Here is a 20370-nt window from a genome sequence, read left to right as displayed (position 1 = left end):
TGCATCACCATCAATTGTTTCAGCATTTAGGTGTAGGAAAAACCAGGGCATAAAAATGGGCAAAGTCTAAAAGGTGTCTTGAGATTAATTCACTACTCTGTGAGGTATTTCCTACACTGAGGATGGCCAGAGAGATTAAAGATTGGGTTTTAATCCAGTGCGTCAGATTATCACCCTTATCCTGCTGTAGCCATCACCTCTCACATCCAGAAACCACACAATCCCCTAGATTACACCACAAGGCTCGCTGAGTAGAGGCTTCGAGGAAGCAAAAGGATAAATACATGACACTAGAGAGATGAGTAGGAGAAAGGAGGCACTACAAGGGCATCCATGATTGATGGAAGACAATTTGCTGAATTATGTCCCTATATTTCAAAAACAAAGCAAATCACAAATGTCAGAATGAAACTTGTTACATCCCAAAATGTACTCAATGAGGCCAGTAAGTGATCCATAATCTGTATATACTATGTAAAGATACCACACTAATCTTGTATTTCTATTTATCACAGATAATTCTCCCCGTGCTTGCGTGGGTTTCCTCCGGGCACTCCGGTTTCCTTCCACATTCCAAAGACATGCATTTCAGGTGGATTGGCCGGTCCAAATTGTCCCTAGGTGTGAATGAGCGCGCGAGTTGTCTGTCCCTGTGTGCCCTGCGATTGGCTGGCAACCAGTTCAGGGCGTCCCCTGCCCACTGCCCGATGATTGCTGGGATGGGCTCCAGCACCCCGCGACCCTACTGAGGATAAGCGGTGCAGCTAATGAGATGAGATGAATTGTAAAATATAATAATTATGTTATCATAACTTACGATTAACAATTAAAAACATCTATTCCTATTTGCAGAATTTCCAATCCAAAAGTAATCTAAACAAGTAAAACTCAACCCATAACTCAAGAATCATGTTTTATGGAATCCTACTAGTATAAACAAGGCATATCTAATCTAAATTTAAAATACTATAAATCCCGATTTGTGTGTGAATGTGTTTGTATGTGATTTATAGGCTCAGAACCATCTGAAACGATTTACTTAAACATTTACATAGTTCTACTGTAGGCCTCCGTGAGTGTCTTTTGCTATGTTATGTGTTAAAGAAACCCATTGTCTTCGGGTGGTCTGCTTTCATGTAGCCCTGTGGCAGGCAAATTGGACAATGCAGCCCTCAAACACCAAACAGCCAAATGCAATATTCGCTCAGCCCGGCAACCCCAGGGCCTTTTATTTTTGATGATAACATTGATGTTGTTTATGGCTCAGCTAATAACTAAACATGTAAGCTTGATATCAGATGATCTTGTAATAGATATGAATTGAATTGGCTTCGGCCAACCAAAACTGTTGTTCAACTGTCAATATGTTTGGGAATGATAGAAACAAGAATTTTGTTACCTAATGTATATACTAAAATAAAAAAAAAAGAAAAAATTATAAAATATTGTGTTCATCCCAAGTCTAGCTGACACAATATAAAAATGTGAAGGAGTGCCCCGTGAAAGCTTGACAGAGAGGCTGCAATTGGACTATGGGCAAGAGGTGCCAGTTACAGGCAAAATTGAAAACCAAACATGAACAATTAAAGGAGAATACATTCACTTTCCTGCTCTCAATTTTATTCATTGGACTGAGTCTCTAGGTTTGAAAATTCACAAATTTTACATATTAATGCTTCAAATATGTAGTTTAATAAGTGAAAATGTTTTCTGTTGATTATTGTAGTCAATAGTTGCCTTGTAAGACAAAGAAATACATTTGAAGTATGTAGCACTATACGATAGCGTGACACTTAGCAGTCAAATATTACGTATTGTACCTTCAATGCAAACACGGAAAAAGACTGCTATTATTTATTTCTGCAAGAGGATATCGGTATTGAGATGCTCTCCTATTTAAATCTAAACACACACGGCATTTTTACAGTCACTCCGCAATCTCTCTTGCAGTTTCCCACATTCTGAGACACCTTTCATAGTCCTTTATAAGGACATATTTTTAATTAGCACTAGAGTAATTCCCACTTACCCCTTGGAAAAAAAAACTCTTCTGAGTAATTGTGAGTTCACACGATTCTCTTCATTTGACATGGTGGCACAGAAATACCAATCGTGTCACCGTAAGCATTTAGCTGGCATGTTCTGCATATGACATATCTGCAATAATGATAGTTTTCGTCTTGTGACACTGAGGAGGTATCATGTAAATTAATTGTAGAAAAATGTGCACAGTGAACTTCACCAGGGCATTGACCCGTTGTGCAGATGATCGGGGCACTTAAGCCAATACCATGGTAGCATTCATAGATTGAAGGGGAGTCAAAGCCATATTCCTTTTACTCCCGCTTGATGTTGGAAATGGAGTGCAGACTGCTAGAATGTGACAGAAAGCTCTTAAAAAGTACATCAATATTCTGTGCTACGAGAAAGTTAAAGGAAGTGGGAGCAGTGTGAAGGAAAATAAGTCTGTTCCGAATGTTTAAGTGTGAGAGAGAAAGAGAGAGTGAAGGCTAGCGAGAGAGACTAAAAGCTGATGGACTAGTCCATGTTACACTAGTCCCATTGATTTTCTCACGCTGGGATACATTCTCAGGATGTGAGCCCAACACCTCTACCCACGCACACAAACTCGAGCGCATGTTTCTGTAAAAACCCAATAGTGATTTAGTGAACCCCAAGCCTTAAGATGAAGAAGCTTTGAGTAGCAACTTGTCCATTTGCAACTCATCCTGCATTCAAATCACACAAGGCAAGTAGTGGGACATTTACTGGTTATGTGATGTTTGCACAAACTTGGGTGTTTTCTCCTTAATTTGAAAACATAAAGCTTAACATTTAGAAATATTAAACTCGGACAACATATGTCGGGTCAGTTCCATTGATATTATTTTACTCTACGATGTCTTGAAGAAAAAACAGAAAAAAGTGCAACACGTATTTGATAATTTTGTTTTAGCTGAACAATATAAAGCTTATAGGTACAATAGAGCTCCTATCACCCCGGCCAACTCGTTTTTGACCCTTTGCCCTCTTGAAGGCGCTATAGGTCCCCTAAAACAAAGACTAACAGGCTCAGAGACAGTTTATTCCCCAGGGCCGTCACCACCTTAAAAATATATACTGTATTTTCACACCTATTAGGGGCACATGAACATCTCATTTTCTTCAACTTGTCGGGTGCACTGTCACTCATGCAGGGTGGTGGTTGGAGACCATCTCGGTGGCCTTAGGGTTGAGCCCTTGCTCCTGAGAATGGGAGACCACAGGTTCGAGTCTTGGCTGAGTCAAGAATACAACATTTTTTGTGAGATTGTTCACATTTTCAACTAAATTCGACTTCTATGCGTTTCCCGTGATTTTTTTGCGCCTCTTGTTTGATCGCTGTCCTGGTGGCGCGGAAGGGGACGCGTGATGTCACTTGTCAGCGGAAGTGGTCATGGACGCCGATGCCGTAGAGTATCTATCAATTTGAAAGTGCATGTGCTACCAGAAGCTGAAGAGAGTTGTCCACGCAATATGAATTAAAATCCGAAACCTCACTTGCCCTCTATTGAATGCTTTCCGTGTTTTTGTCACCATGGTGTGTTGATTTCTATGCTACGTGGAAGAACATGGAAACCAAGCATCCACCGTGAGAGACTTGAAAAATAAGGAATCGAAGGTTTTACATGTATAAGGAAGCTTAAAAAAGGAACTCTAAAAATTGTTATCAGTGTGTTTTACCATAATCAATACTTAAATAAATGATAACCAAAGCATACTTGTATGCTTTTCTTTGTTGTGTGGGTGTTTTTGTTGTTATTTTTTTAATATATATTTTTCTCCACAATTTTAAAAGGGGCTGTAAGTTTCAGGTCATTAATCTCAGTATACAAACTTACAAGATCTGAAAATTATTGTCATATTTAAAATGTTATTGATTACATTCAGAAACTTCCCTTATTTTTTAAAAAAATGAAGGAAAGTACAAGAAAGGCATATTTTTTAACAATCGTTATGCAAAGTGTCTATGTTGACCGTTTTATACGGAAGTTGAAACTAAAGACACAGCAGTTTTGTATAACACCATGCAGCCAAAAGATTATCAAATGATTCCAAGAAAATAGCAACTTACAAATTACAAAATTACACCTTTAAAACACAAATACATATATTTGGATAGATATCAAAACCATTCAAAGAAAATTGTTTTCTAAATTATCGTTGCCCCCATCAACAGTTAGCATTTTTGTAAAAGGTCTGGTGATGTACCCAATTAGTTATTAGCCATTTATAGTGGGAATTTCGAAAACAAACTATTAAAAATGTTTATTTCTAAAAGCAATTGCGCCAGGTCAGTATAAGAAAATGTTCTTTTTTTACATTATTATGTGGTTACACAATTTTTCTACTTCTTCACATTGTATGTGAAGTCCAAATCATTTCCTTCCATGTTTAAAAGAAGAAAACAATCTTAAAGAGAGGTTGTTGTTCCAGTTAACTCATTCACCAAAGGGTGTGGCAGGTGGTGGTCGTGATCTGGAAGGGCCTGCAAGGTTTAGGATTAACAAGAGGGCTGAGACAAAAGTGCTTGGGATTTGACAAGGAAAGCAACAAACTAGCACAAAGCCAAGGGGACCAAGTGTTTAAATAGTGACGAGGGAGAATCGTGAAAGGGGGTAAATCAGTACACCTGACCTCATCTGGGAGGAGGAAAATTTTACCCGGAAACGAGTGACCAAATAAGGTAAGGTTGAGAGAGATTGAGAGGAGATATGTAGAAAAATAGAGAGAAATCCTACAGCCACACTGGAACGTGACAGAGAGCAGTGAACTGAAGGAACTAAACGAAATTCAAGGACCATATTACAAAATTATTTTTCATTTCATGTTAAGAGGTTTGGCGAGTTCAAAAGAATAACGGTGATTACACTTCAAATGTGTCAATGGCAATCTATCTCACAGTTTCCTGGGATAACTTGGCATGCAGGCGATCTTGTCAATCACATTTCCACTGTAGCCTGCAGCTTTGATGGTTAGAAGCAAGGTTTGGAGAGTAATGGAGGGCCTGGAGGCCAAGAGCATTACCGTCTCTTGACGCTGACTGACACTCATTAGACTGCAGAGTAGAAAAATGTGGGTGAAAGCTTATTAAGCCACCTGCTCAGAAAGACCTCCATGAAATCAAAGTCATTATAAGGACCTCACTCATTGTGATATGATGAATTCCTCCTGCAGCATTTTGCTTGCACGTGTAACATTATGACTGCTGTCTGCACCAATTTGAGCCAGATTGACATCAAACACATACAGTTTCAGTCCCCATCCCCCCGGACATGTCCTGTTAACCTCAACATCGGCGGCACTGTTGTACATTTCCTTTCTTCATCAGAATCTCAGGGCTAATAACATTTTAGTTCGCTTGAAACAAGATTACGCGAACTGTAATTGTTTTATCTGAATAACCCCAAGGCAACAAAAAAAGAATTAGACCCTATGTTCTGAGTCCTAAAGTAGCTCACAATAATTAACTAGCCAGGTAGATGGGCTTTATTTTTAGCAAATGGTCCTGTTGACACAATTCAGAATGTTGTGCTCCCAAATGATACAATTCAGACATGGGCCAGAGAGATAGAGCTCAAATTTTACAAACCCATAAAAAGCTCACAAATAATTATAAATTTACAATCTGTCAATGCAATAAAACTGCACATAGTTCAATTGGTCCTAGCAGTGTCAATTCATGCGCAGATGAAATTTTTGTGCATCTTCTTTTTATAAGTTTATCTCCTTGTCGCACTTAATTCGAACAACCGATACACTCAACATGCATACCCTGTTGCGGAAGACACTAACTCAGGGTGATCATGATCCAGCTCCGCCCACACTGTGAAAACCAATTGACCAGAACTCACAAGAAACAGTGAATGTGTGCATTCGGTTTTCATTTCCCTAAACAGCTCTGCTGCCTACTCTTCTTTTGTATTCCACGAGTAGCGCAACATTAGTCCTATAATCAGCAGCTAACAGGGTACATTGCACTGATGTGTTGCTAATGTGCTCCCACCATGCCTGCAAATCACTCTGGTGACATATCTGCATGTGGCATGAGAGCATATTGGAAATGACAGTTTGCAATTAGCATTCACATACAGAACATGCTAACGATTGAGTGTGTTTTTTTTCCTAGTCCAAGAACATAATTTTATTGCAGGATAATAATGTGCCAAAGGTCTGATTAGTAAGCTTGCAATTCTAATATAGCTTGGCAAACTGCCCTGATAATTATTTGACATAACGATATGTTGCTAATGTCTTCTGTTTTTTTTCATGCATCCCTTGTTACGTCATAGAACTAAGCTTTCTCTTCCTAGTTACCAGTTGGTTGTCTTTAAATGTTTACTGTGCAAAAATGTGGTCCATAGATTATTTTAAAACCGTTATGCAAATTACTGTTGGAGAGCCTAGCAGACATGCGAACAGTTGGTGACTAAGAGAGAAAACAGCAGTTTTCTGATTTTGTTTGACTTCATGTGTGTTTGCTCATGTCTGAGTAGTCTTACGGTATAACGCTATATACATGCACAAAAATGGAAGCCATCTACAGCAATCTTTTTTTTTTTTTTCGGTAGACAACTTGAGCATTACGCAATACTAAACATTCAATTTAAAAAGCATACCAACATTACAGTACCAGTGCAAGCCTTCGCTCGCAAAAAGAACGAAATATATGGTTATGCTAATGTGAGAAACTCACCATGTAACATATGTGCTATGATATGGTCTGGGGTATTTGAGATGACAAACAACTCACCCCACTTGGAGTCTAACAAGGATTCAGTTAGCTGTAAGCTAATCAGGCATGTGTATTTCTTGAATGTTTTTTTTTTTGTCTGTTTGTTTTCTCATTTGGCACCTGACCCACTGGGTTAAAGTAAACCCTGAATTAAAACTGCTTTTCCTCAATTTCCAAACATAATTCACTGTGCAAAATATAAGCTTTCTATATTTTCTTTGTAAATCACAGATTTTCTCATTCTGCCATCATGTTCGAATTACAATTGTCTGTAATTTCATTGATAAAAACATAGTAAACATTGTGTACAACATAGTTGAACATGGCTCCCCAGGATAAACACACAATAAATAATTAAAATTAAAAAATGAAACAAGAAAAATGTCAGGATAAAAAGGCAAAGATATTGACAACATAAGCTTAGAGACTCGCCTGAAATGTGTGCACTGTTACAATATTGCAATGAAAAATAGTGCAAGAACATTTGGCAGCAACAAAATTACAAACTACGTCAAGAAACAAAATATTAATACCAATTATTTTATACCCAGGCAAGATACATATTATTTAGTTTTTTGCGCTTGTTTAGAGGGCCATGATCTCTGGGCCTGAAAGTCACTGTTTTAAATGAAACTAAAATAAAAAGTTTATATGTGGTGGCTTGGGTGGGACGAATCCTTTATGATGCTGTTGGCTCTTCTGCAGCCAAAGATATCCTGGACTGAGTTGATGACTCTCTGCACTCACTATTAATAGAATGATTTTTATGTTATATATTGTACATTTTTCCCCCTTTTTTTTAATTGTCTACTTCTTCCAGTTTTGAAAAATAAATTGAAAATGATTTGATATCTGAATGTGTGGTGCATCATTCGAGGTGTCTTTAAAAAGTAGAAAGTAGAATAGTTTCTCTATTACATATGTGTTAACAATGTCCAACTAAGTTAAAAAAAACTTCTTTTTTTTTTTTTCTAAGCACCGCGCCTATCTATTTATACCTTAGTTTCAGCCTAGCTGTTCCAGCTGCGGAACACATAAAGAAAAAAACAGAGGAAGGGTGATGGTAGGAAGGAGTTGCCTTATGTTATCTGTTAGCATAGCATGAAAATGGTGAAAGTAAGAAAACGTTTGTTTCAAGTAGCCTGCAGTCTAAACGCCAGCCCAACTCCCCAAAAATATGAAAAAAAAAGGTTTAATCGAGTTGGTCTAAGAAATGCATGTAATTGCACAAGGAACATAAATAGCTTGACAGATGCTGCAATATTATTAATAATGACAGAAGCCAGTGAGTTGAAAAGTTCCAAATTCTGTGCACCACCGTTATGTTTAAATTAGTTTCAGAATTACCCCGATTATCTATTAAACACTGATTGACACCAAAATATTGTTTAGCTCAAATATCAGTGTTACAATTTTCTGCTGGTTCTATAAAGTGTCTCCACTATCCTTTGTTTCAAGCAGAAGCAGCGTTTTTTTTTTTTGTCTTTTTTTTTAAGCTGAGAGAGATGCAAGAAGTGTTTTTCCTCTTTCTTGCATCAGCAGCAGAAAGTTGACGCTGCCAGCTTCTCTTCTGGACCTGCTACTCTGTTCTTGGCTCATTCCCCTCACCCATCTTTTTTATACCCCACCCCCACGGCCGCTTGTCGATGCCCTGAGCTCTGGTGTCTGTCCTCATATTGCGTCAGACAAGAAGAGCTACAGTAGAGTAATTAGCATCAGAAGGACCTAGGCGCTCATCTCCCTGCCAGTCAATTGGCCTGCCGTGCTTCCTGCGCTCGTGTCTACCTGCATGCCCTGTGCCAACTGCCATGCCCCTATTCATCTAGACTTGAATAAAAGGCTGCTTTCCTCGGGACATCCATCCCTCTGCTGGCCTTTAGTTTTTTGTGGCGAGGCAAGGGGACAAGGATTAGCATTAAAGGGAATAGACTGAGGAGGTATCCTCAGTATGAATGTATAAAGCATGATTTAGTACTGCCAAGCTGCTTACATTCTATTACTACAATTGGAGAGCATTTTCTATGTTTTTTTTCTCTGTCCAATCACCAACAAAAGGACCCCGAGCTTTGGGCTGTGGATTGTTTTTCTCAGATACTCAAATTATCTCTGGTCTTTTTTGTGGTAAACATCTAAGTTTGTAAAAAGATGGATTTTTTTTTTTTATTCATTCCTCCCCATTAATTAATCGCTCGTTTTTTAAATCCAGCACCACATGTGTCCTCTCTTTGTGCTTAGCATAATTTACAATGCACATGTAAAAGATTGATAGTAAAGATGTTTTCTTTTTTGGAATTTTTATTCTTAACACATTTGTTTTGTTACTTGTCCTCACATTGTTTTTTTCCCATTAAAACAATTGCTATTCATATGCCATTGCTTAGCCTCAGTTACCCTTCAGGTAAATGATTCAGAACCATCAAGACAGGAACTAATACATTGAAAAACATTTTCTACCCAAAGGCAAAAAAAAAACAAATCATGCAAAATAAAACACTGGTTAACCTTGCTTAAGAATGGGACTGTACATTAATGACAAGGTTCAGTTCTGTATCCTGATAATGATGGTGGCGCGCATGGACGTAGCGGCTCACAGATCTTTATTTATTACCGTACTCTTATCTTTTTGGCTTTCTTTTCTGGACACATGGGTGGCCAATAATACCTATAGTCAGGAGGAACTTATACAATTGGATTTCAACTTTTTGCGTTTTTTTATACCACCTTTGATATACCGCAAGAGCAACCTCAGTGGAAATGTTTAAGTCTAAGCTTAAAACACACTTCTACTCCGTAGCATATGAATAACCTATATTTTATGTTGATAATAGTTGTATTATTTGCCCTCGTGTAGGTTTTAGATGAAGGGATGGTGTCATAATAGTCTGTGGTTTGCAATAATCTGTGGTCTGTGCAGACCTTTGAGACTCTTTGTGATTAAGGGCTATACTAATAAACATGACTTGGCTTGACTATTGTCTTTTCAAATATGAGGGTTCACGTCTTGAATGGCCAAATTGAAGCTAAATTCTCCAGTATAATCAAAATAAAATAAATTGTGCCAGCATGTGTTTTGCAGAGCCACAAATATATTTGTGATTTAAAGATGCAATTTTTAATCTTTTGTGTGCACATTCAAAACATATGTTTTTTAGAGGTTGGGTAAATATATTTGTATTTCAGATGAGTGTTGGGGAAAAATGACAGTATGATGTAGCGTACTTTCCAAGTTGCAGGAAGTTGTTTTGATTACAATTTACAACTGGAAAACGCTACCTTAATTTGTTTTGTTGCATATCCCATGGTAAATGTCTATAGTTAATACATAACCCTTGCACTAAAACACATGTCATAGTCCCCTGTTTAGGTGTAGCATACACCTGCCCTCTGGGGGCACCTTGTAAGGGACATTCACACTTTTTGGGATAATGCCATACAAATTAATGCCAGCTGCAGTCATTCACAAGGGATGGAGAAATCCAAAGGCAAAGTGCAGCCACCAGAGAGAAGTTTCAACATAATTTTAGGTAGACTTGATGAGAAACTTGGCAACAATTTAAAGCATTTACAAGCACCTCGCCCAAAATTTGTTCACTTTCCAATCCATGAAAACATATACAGTACACACATATCCTCTTTTAGCAAAAAATGAATCTTTACCTGATAGTCAGGAAATGTTGCTTATTTTAGGTTAATTCTATTTTCTCTTATGGGGGATTTTATCCTGTTTCTTAAATTAAAAAAACGCAATAAGAGAGACATTATGTATTATGTGTCCACTACATTTGGCTGTATTGTGTAATACAACCGAAAATGAATGCTAAAAAGCACGAAGCAGATTAAGAATTGGCGGAAAATAGTGTCAGCTCCCTCGAGGTGAGGCTCAAATTATGTAAAATAAATGCACAAATCTTGACCTACGAGTATTTAAAAAGATGCATGCTTAAACGATGCTTCATGGATTTTTTTTTACTGTTTAAACAATGTGTTTCTTTTCTTGAATTAAGTTTTTTTTCTACCATCATTAGGCGCTACATAAGCACGCTGTCCCTTTAAAATAAGAAAACTGTTGGTCAATTTGTTCACTTTAGTTAAGAACATAAGCAAACAATCTACAATCTGATAGTGTTTATTGCCATTTTCAGATATACATATTATTATTTTAACAAAATACCATGACATTAGATAATTATACGTAAAATAAGCCAAAGTAAGTGGTAGCATTTTTATTATATTTTTTGCAGTGCAAGGCACATTGCTTATTGCATTACAGTACATCTTAATCAACAAACATGCTGTATTTTCTGAATTAAAATATATTTATATATATTTGAAATACATTTCGATATCCCATACCATACTTTAAAATCGATCTACATTTTATCAGATTCCCCCTTCAGTGCCGTCCAATCAATCAATATGCACATCTACGGAGAGATTTTGCTGCGTTAGCTTTGCCTTGTCCATAAGAGTTGCGACTGTCTTACCACACCAAAGCACTTGTTCACAATTACCTGAGAAACTGACACTAACTGGCCATGAAGAAGGAGAGCATTTTGACTTAAATGGGGCCATTGTGAGACCTCTTTGTCCCCCATTCCAAACACTCAAGTAACACACAAAAATAGTAAAAAGGAGATAGTCGTGTCTGGATTTTTTTCGTCCCATGAGCTACTATCTAGGTTTTTTTTTTTAGGTGGGGTGAAATTTCTAAAACAGAGGCTCATAATGGCTTTAAATTGTGATGTTATTTTTAGGTGCCCTGCAAAAGCAATCAAAATGTGCTAAATCTGTTGCTTGCTTTAGGTATTATTTTTCCTATTTTACTTTTTATTTTGGTAAAAAACTTAATTTATTTAGGTTCACAATATTATCTTACAGCAGAAACCAGAGGTTTTTATTTGGAAAGATGTCTTGCTCGTTTTATATGTGTTTTTGTCTTTATTAATATACAGCATGTTTACTTATTGTCTTCTGTTTTATATTTTATTTTTTAGTCAAGTTTAGTCAAGTCATGTTTTTTGTATAGTCTTTAATCACAAGAAGTGTCAAAGGGCTGTAAAATATTTTCAACAAATCGCTCTCCTTGGGTGTTGTAGGCTTTTAATGACCCAACCATGACCTGGAAAGCATATTACTACATATTAATAGTTTAAAAAGTCAGGTATATATTATTATTACTTATTGTTATTAATATTACTATAATTATCATCATAAATATTATTGTTATTCACCATAGATTTTATAAGTTGCTTTAATCAATATTCAAGATCAAATAAAATGTATTTGTATAGTACTTTTCAGTCAACAAATTGTAACTCAAAATTAACTACAAAAATGTGTCGTAGTAGCCTACACAGCATTGTATTTGGTGTCTTCTCCTTTTATACAATATGAGTTAAAAATGAGGCTATACATGATTATTATTAATTATTACTACAATGATGACTATCATTATGAATAATTTTGGATTAATTCTTGTGTTTGAATAAAAATTTGAAATGAAATCAAAATGTACGTTATAACTTAACACAACTGATCCAAACATTCAATGGTCAGTAATTCCCTCTTTTTTCCCCTAACTGACAACCCAAAACAGCAAATACGTAGACACACACAATAGTTCAAATAAAAAAAAAAAAAAAAAATAAATAATAAAAAATAGAATAAATCAAATCATGGCAATGCACTGACATCCCAAAACCCACAAGATACTTTGCTACACTCGGTGCTTGGCCTAAATCAGGTTATGTCAAACATAAGTCCTGCGGGCTGGACCTGTGCATTGGATCTTTTAATTCAGTCGCCATAACTTGCTAACCATGTCAAAAAAAGAAGCCAGTCTCTAGATCAAGGGTTCCCAACCTTTTTCAAGCTGAGAACTGTTTTTGTGACTAATTAGCGCAAAGGGCAGCCAGTTTAATATGCATTTTTAAAGTAAAAACTTATTATGTTATTACTATGTTGTTATTATGTAATTACCAGGTTAAATATTGAATGTAGGGTTAAATAGACTCAAGTCATCCACTGAAAATATTTTTTAACTAGAAAATCACAAAGACACAGCAATCATAGGCTATTTTCAGAACAGATCCACAGGCCCCTCAGTGTTCCTTTGGGGGCACCCTGGTGCCCACAGGCACCATCGTCGACCCCTGTTCTAGGTCAATTTTATCAAAAGTTGTGATTTTTAGAATAAATGCAAACAAAATGTTTCCTGTGGCTGCTAGAGGACAGTAGGCATATCATTTCAGCTTTAGTAAATTATGTATACATATATTTTATCAGAGCTCACACATGAGTTTGTTCAGGTGCAAAACTGCATTTACTCAACTGTTAAAATAAACAAGTTAGCAAAATCAATGCCAAACATTGTGAATAACTGTGTTATGTCAAAATTTAGGGTAGGCAACTAAAGTAGGCAGAATGATAAAGCATAACACTGTAACACCACAATAAGCTAATCATTTTAAATGTACATCCTTTTACCAATCATAAAGTCTGGATCCGGCCCCAGACTCAAACCGACATCCCTGGCTTGAAGATTCACATAAGAGATACTCCACTAAAAATGTTGAGAACTCCTGCGCAGCTAAACAATAGTGTCATCCAATTCCCACTTACGATATAAACAGTTGTGTTTCTGTGTTCTCCTAATCACTTTTCAAGATTTATGACAGCCGACCCGTGGGCGTGCATGATGTTGCCATAATGGAGCGGGTAAGCCGGGCCATTATGGATAGAGAGCGTGCACACTCATCCATGAATCTGCTCCTAACTGTTCATCTCCTCTTGTGGCCGCAACGATCGGTGGGCTCCCCTATGTCACCGTATTTCCTACATTGTATTTTGGAAGGGCAGATATATCTCTGCATAAAGGCAGCCACAAAGAGGGCCGCGAAGGTTCGCCTGTCCCCCCAACACAAAAGCCTAAGGCTTGTATGTTGATAAAGGCTTATGGAGAGGCAAGGAGCTAATGGCTAAAGGATTTTTAGAAATACCCATTCTTTTTAAACACAAAGACACACTCATTCAAAAGGCTTTCTGTTCTATGTGTGATCGAGCACATGCATGTGGATCTTGTGTGTGGTATTTTTCCTGTAAAAGATGCGAATAAAATACTCTCCACAGACAAAACACTTTATTTGAAAGCAGTTCGTCTTCAATGAAGGGTCTATCTAAAGGACAACCAAGGCAAAGTCTCTTAAAAAAAGAGTTTTAAAGCCATGAGTCATTCCTGATGTCTCTTCAGTCTCACTTCATTAGCACAGCTGTTGATCCCAATGATGTTTAAGGACATGGAGCTGATATTTAATTGGCACTTTGATCGTGAAGTGAGCACACCCGTTCTCTTTGATCATCTGACAGCAAATGACCTTAAGTATCTGCGGTTTGAACTTGCAGAAAAGTGGGCACGAGGACGAGCAATTGACCGTGGCGAAGTGGATGTGGCAACGCAACAGAACCAGGCCATCCCACCGGGTGTTTTCTGGAGATTTCATATGACTGTTCACCACCCAACTCAGATCAAGTTCAATCTGTCCCTCTCCCACAATGCACTGCTGGGCGTCTATGGACGCAGGAACATACCACCTACACACACGCAGGTAAGCCACGTCACGTCATAAGTCTTACCGGAAAATGTCATAAATCCTATGAAATTTTGAAAAAAATCACCGCCCTAAAGGCATAAATGAATGTCTCACATACACCGCAGTGTCCTATTGTGGAAGTCGAATGCAGAGTAATGAATTATAGAAGTAATAATAATAATGATAATACAAAGAAATCTATTACAATTAATTATTTAAAGTTCGTAGCTTCATTTGTGCTGGAATAATACAAAGCTTATTAAAGCGTAATGGTACATTGTGTAATCTTTAGTGTCTCTTGGTGGAAAAAAACAGTTATTTGAATACCAATAACAAAAATATAATGTCGTTTGAGTTGTCTTTGAAAATTTGAAATTCAAACATGTTTTCAACTTTCCTCAATTCTATTTACAAAGCCCTTTCAAACAGCCATAGCTGTAGACAAAATGCTGTACACAAAAAATAAATGGTTAACCGTAAATCTTAAAAACACCATAAAATAATGAAATCAGGTAAAAGTGTACAAATAATAAAGTAATAAAACAGGAACAGACTCTCATATTGGTTAAAAGCCGAGGTATAAAAATGGGAAGAAAGACTGGTTTTAAAATAGACAGTGAGGGCTTCTGTCTGATGTGCAAGGAACATTTTTTTGTCTATTTGTTGATTTAGTTTAAAATCAGTGTCCATCTTAACATCCAAGTTGGCTTCACTTATAGTGGCAAGGGGCCTAAGTCAATAGGTGGAAGTACACCAGAACCGCTAGAACATTGGTCGGAGGTTGGAATATTCAGACATCCCGATTTTCTGTAATACAGCAATATTCTTCCCTGTAGTTTTCTATTGAGTTTACTGTATATTTGTTAATGTAGCATGAAAATGGTGAATGTACAAAAGGCCATCTTTTAGTAGCATCCAAACGCCAACCCAAATCGCAAAAAACTGTGAAAAATAAAAGTTTATTCGCAACTAAAAAGGGCATGTATTTCCACGTGCATCATGAATGCGCTGGGACTGCGATCATGACTTCCAGCTAGGAGATGGCGGCAGAGAGTAAAATTGTTCTTAATTCTGTATCATCTTTGAGTACTGGTTCAAGAATTTTGTATTTATTTTGTATTTTTTTTACATAACATGAGGCTCACCTAAAAATTAACAAATTATTTGGTTAGTTTGAGTCTCTGTGCATTACATTTTTTGTTGTGGTCTTTAGCACCCCTTTTGAGTTGCAGAACACAATGCAGTGGCATCTAGTGGTCAAATGTTACACTTTACTTCAACATATTGTACATTGCAAAAAGTTGCAATTTATTTATTATTGGTATTATTATGATCTCATCTCATTAGCCGTACCGCTTATCCTCAGTAGGGTCGCGGGGGGCTGGAGCCCATCCCAGCAATCATCGGGCAGTGGGCAGGGGACACCCTGAACTGGTTGCCGGCCAATCGCAGGGCACACAGGGACAGACAACTCATTCGCTCATTCACACCTAGGGACAATTTGGACCGGCCAATTCACCTGAAATGCATGTCTTTGGAATGTGGGAGGAAACCGGAGTGCCCGGAGGAAACCCACGCAAGCACGGGGAGAACATACAAACTCCGCACAGAAAGTCTGGAGCTGGATTTGAACCCACGACAGGTTCTCATGACATGAACTGTGCCGCACAAGCGCTAACCACTGCGCCGCCGTGCTGCCCTATTATTATGATTATTATGATTATTATTATTATTATTATAAGTAGTAGTAGTAGTAGTAATAGTAGTAGCATTGTTATTATTATTATTATTATTGTTGTTGTTGTTGTCATCATTATTATTATCATTATTATCATTATCAGTAATAATGCACAAAACATTTCAGTTGTATAAAAATTAATACTCAAAAGGGGTTCCATCCACCATACTGCTCATTTGCTTATTTTAAATATTATTTTCCTTAATACACTTGCAAACAATATTTTTAGATTCAACATTCATAGCTAAAATAAGTAAAAATGATCTACCAACACAGATTTTTTTTTCTGTACGCGCCTAAAATGTTCAATATAACAGTAAATGCGCTTCTTTGAGTTGAGTGCAGTAGAATGTTCTTAAAAGACAAAAAACAAGAACCACAACAAAAAACGTATAACTTATTTTCAAAATAATCAAGTAGCCTTCTGTGTTTATGCGCTGTAAATATCATTTTCTAAGTAATTAGATCATTTAATAATTAATTATGAGTGATTTTAATATGAACGCTTCATTTTAAATTTTAATTAGTGACATACACACTCTTCGAGCGCCCTCAGTACCTATCCTCAAGAAAACCCATACCTTCATTGAAAAACCATTGTTCTAATGTACAAGTAAAGATAAAATGCTTCTGTGTATTTTTTCCATGCTTGTCTATAAATAAATAGTGGCTCTTAGTAAGCTTCCAGTGGTCCCGTTTTAAACGCAATTATTCTTTATCCGGCCTGTGGCTTTAAAGCCGGTCCCTCTGATACCGCAGCCACAATAAAAGTATTTGAGCATCTTTTGTGCCAATATCAAAATAGAAAATGGTGCATAATAAAGTACGATCAAATAACTACTTTCCCTTGATTCCAGTACAGCTTTATTGTTTGGATCACAATGCAAAATGGTGTTTGATCATATGGTCAACGTTAAATTGCGTAAATGAAAGAAAAAAAAGAATATATATATATATATATATATATATATATATATATATATATATATATATATATATATATATATATATATATATATATATATATATATATATATATATATATATATATATATATATATATATATATATGTATATATATATATCTTGAGTTATCAAATACCATGCACAAGGCACCCTAAATCGAAGGCAATTCAAATTTTGAAGGAATGCAGTCTTTTTAGTCGGCATAACTCCTTCTGATTGTTTGAAGCCAAGCCAGTTTTCATAGAAGACAAAATGTGTGAAGACACCCGAATAATTATATTTAGATGATTTCAAGGACCTTTTCTTTACATAGCATTTTGTATGCAGGCAGTAAACATCTGTAAAAGAACAAAAATCAAACAAGAGAACATGTGTTGCCCCTATGAAAATGGCTTGCTTGAAAAATAAACATACAAAGTGCACTGTTACCCAATGCTAAATCAATGGCACCCTGGTCATCCTGGAAGGGGGATTACCACTTGTGAGGCCCTTCCTCAAGGTTTCTTATTTTCTGAGGTTTTCCTTGCCCGAATGTTTGGAGATGGTGATATTGTAATCATGTGCAGTCCTTTGAGAGATCTTGTGATTAAGAGCACAAATAAATGTGATGGACTTGACTAGATGACACACTACAATGGAAAGTCAAGTCAAGTCAAGTCAAGGGGTGCACAGACCACAGATTATTGCAAACCACAGACTATTATTACACATGTCCTGATCTAAAACCTACATGCGGGCAAGGAAAAACTCAAAAACCTCAACATGAGGAAAATGAAGAAACCCTGAGAAGGGACCGCACATGAGCTAATCCCCCTTCCAGGATGACCAGGCTGCAATGGATGTTGTAACAAAAATAAATACACATATATCATCAACAGGAAACATAGCTCATTCATAAGCTATAGAAAAGAAGTGTGTTTTAAGCCTGAAGGAAGCAGTAAACAATTAGCCTATTTAGTTTTTCTCTGGTGCGTCTTATAAGTAGATTCAAAATATTCAACATGCCTATTTTTGAATATGAAATGCTAATGTAAATCCGGCCTTAAAGGAACCTATGTAATATATGATCTCTAAATTTTGCTGTAGTGTGTATTAAAACTCAAAATAAGTGCTGCAAAACACAAAAAGGAATACAAACTACGTAGACTTAAATGTACCAGGAAGGACAACTTTTTGTCTAGCATTTCTTAAGGATTTTTGGTTTTGGGGGAACCCATAGCAGCAAGATGGCGGACAATCATATCAACTAACCGTGGGTGGGCCCCATTTTATGTTAAATAAATACAATTTTCTTGATCTGTGAGTATTTAAAGGAGCTTTATTTCATTGTATTTAAGTGAATAAATGATTCGTAGGTGGGTTAAAAAAATAGAAAATCCATAATACAGCTGGCCATGCCAGCAACACAATAAAAGGGTTTCATTTTTAATCATGAATCACGTATCCTCCTCTGAGTCGTCACGAGTAAAATGTAAGAATATTGGGTATGCTGATATTTGGTGATATTTAAATGATTAGAAAATCAAGTAATTTGCTTGGGCTCAGGCTGTTTCGGGCTTTAATACTTGCTGGCTAAAGTCGGGTCAGCTGAATTGTATACGCCATATCTTACCACTGTTTCCTACTTTGTGTATGCGCTGTCATGATTCCGTTTCATTTTATTTTCAGTTTGACTTTGTGAAACTGCTGGATGGGAAGGCGCTACCCAGATCTTTGAGTGATCCTGTATCAGTTGGCAAATCACCTAAGGGTTTGCTGTTGAACAGCCTCCAAGAAACACGTTTTATCGAGCACATGGACCCCGGAACCTGGCATCTTGCTCTCTACAATGACGGACGCAATCTCGAGCAAGTCTTACTCCACAGCACTCCTATAGGTAAGAGGAAAAATTAAATCTTTCAAGGCAGTGTTGGGCATGTTACTGGAAACAAATATGTAATTTCTAAATGTCACGCACTGCCTACAATTCGCTAGTGGTGACACCGAATATGTGCATATACAATGCCCCGATTCACGTATTCTATTTTATAGCTGTGATTACAGCTCAGATGTACAGTATTCACAGCCTTTGCTTAATACTTTGTTGATCCACCTTTGGCAGCAAATACAGCCTCAAGTCTTTTTAAATATCCCACAAGTTTAGCACACCTATCTTTAGGCAGTTTGCCCATTCTTCTTTGCAATAAGTCTCAAGCTCAATCAGGTTGGATAGGAGACGTTTGTGCACAGCCATTTTCAGATCTCTCCGGAGATGTTCGATCGGATTCGAGTCTGGACTCTTGCTGGGCCACTCCAGGACATTCACGGAGTGGTTCTGAAGCCAATCTTTTGAGATCTTGGCTGTGTGCTTTGGGTCAGTTTCCTGCTGAAAAATGAACCTTCGCCCCAGCCTGAGGTCAAGAGCGCTCTGGAGCAGGTTTTCATCCAGGATATCTCTATATATTGCTGCATTCATTTTTCCTTCTATCCTGACTAGTCTGCCAGTTCCTACTGCTGAAAAACATCCCCACAGCATGATGCTGCCACCACCATGCTTCAATGTAGGGATGGTATTGGCCTGGTGATGAGCGGTACCTGGTTTCCTCCAAACATGGCGCCTGGCATTCACACCAAAGAGTTCAATCTTTGTTTCATCAGACCAGAGAATTTTGTTTCTCATGGTCTGAGAGTCATTCAGGTGCTTTTTGGCAAATTCCAGACGGGCTTCCATGTTCCTTTTACTAAGGAGTGGCTTTCGTCTGGCCACTCTACCGTACAGGCCTGATTGGTGGATTGCTGCAGAGATGGTTGTCCTTCTGGAAGGCTCTCCTCTCTCCACAGAGGAACGCTGGTGCTCCGACAGGGTTCTTTTTGTGTGTTCTTGGTCACCTCCCTGACTAAGGCCCTTCTTCCCCGATCGCTCAATTTAGAAGGCCGGCCAGCTCTAGGAGGAGTCCTGGTGGTTCCAAATGTCTTCCATTTACGAATAATGGAGGCCACTGTGCTCATTGGGACCTTCAAAGCAGCAGAATTTTCTCTGTATCCTTCCCCAGATTTGTGCCTCAAGACAATCCTGTCTCGCAGGTCTACAGACAGTTCTTTTGACTTCGTGCTTGGTGTTTGTGCTCTGACATGCACACTCAACTGTGGGACTTTATATAGACAGGTGTGTGCCTTTCCAAATCATGTCCAATCAACTGAATTTACTGCAGGTGGACTCCAATTAAGCTGTAGAAAGATCTCAAGGATGATCAGTGGAAAAAAGATGCACCTGACCTCAATTTTGAGCTTCATGGCAAAGGCTGTGAATACTTATGTAAATG

The 20370-nt window shown here is 37.5% G+C and overlaps 1 protein-coding gene across 1 annotated transcript in view; it reads left to right on the top strand.

Annotated features, from left to right (window-relative positions):
* The window catches only part of tenm1 (teneurin transmembrane protein 1), a 381706-nt gene that overhangs the window by 189446 nt on the left and 171890 nt on the right, over positions 1-20370 (top strand). Inside the window, exons 7-8 of the mRNA XM_088344425.1 lie at positions 14177-14379; positions 18737-18944. Of these exons, the coding sequence (XP_088200551.1) occupies positions 14177-14379; positions 18737-18944 (411 nt within the window). The remainder of the gene's footprint in view (positions 1-14176; positions 14380-18736; positions 18945-20370) is intronic.

Source organism: Urocampus carinirostris, chromosome 9, assembly GCF_059441175.1.
Source record: "Urocampus carinirostris isolate Australia breed hairy pipefish chromosome 9, RoL_Ucar_1.0, whole genome shotgun sequence".
NCBI classification, from domain to species: Eukaryota; Metazoa; Chordata; class Actinopteri; order Syngnathiformes; family Syngnathidae; genus Urocampus; species Urocampus carinirostris.
This window is presented reverse-complemented; position numbering and strand designations above follow the sequence as displayed.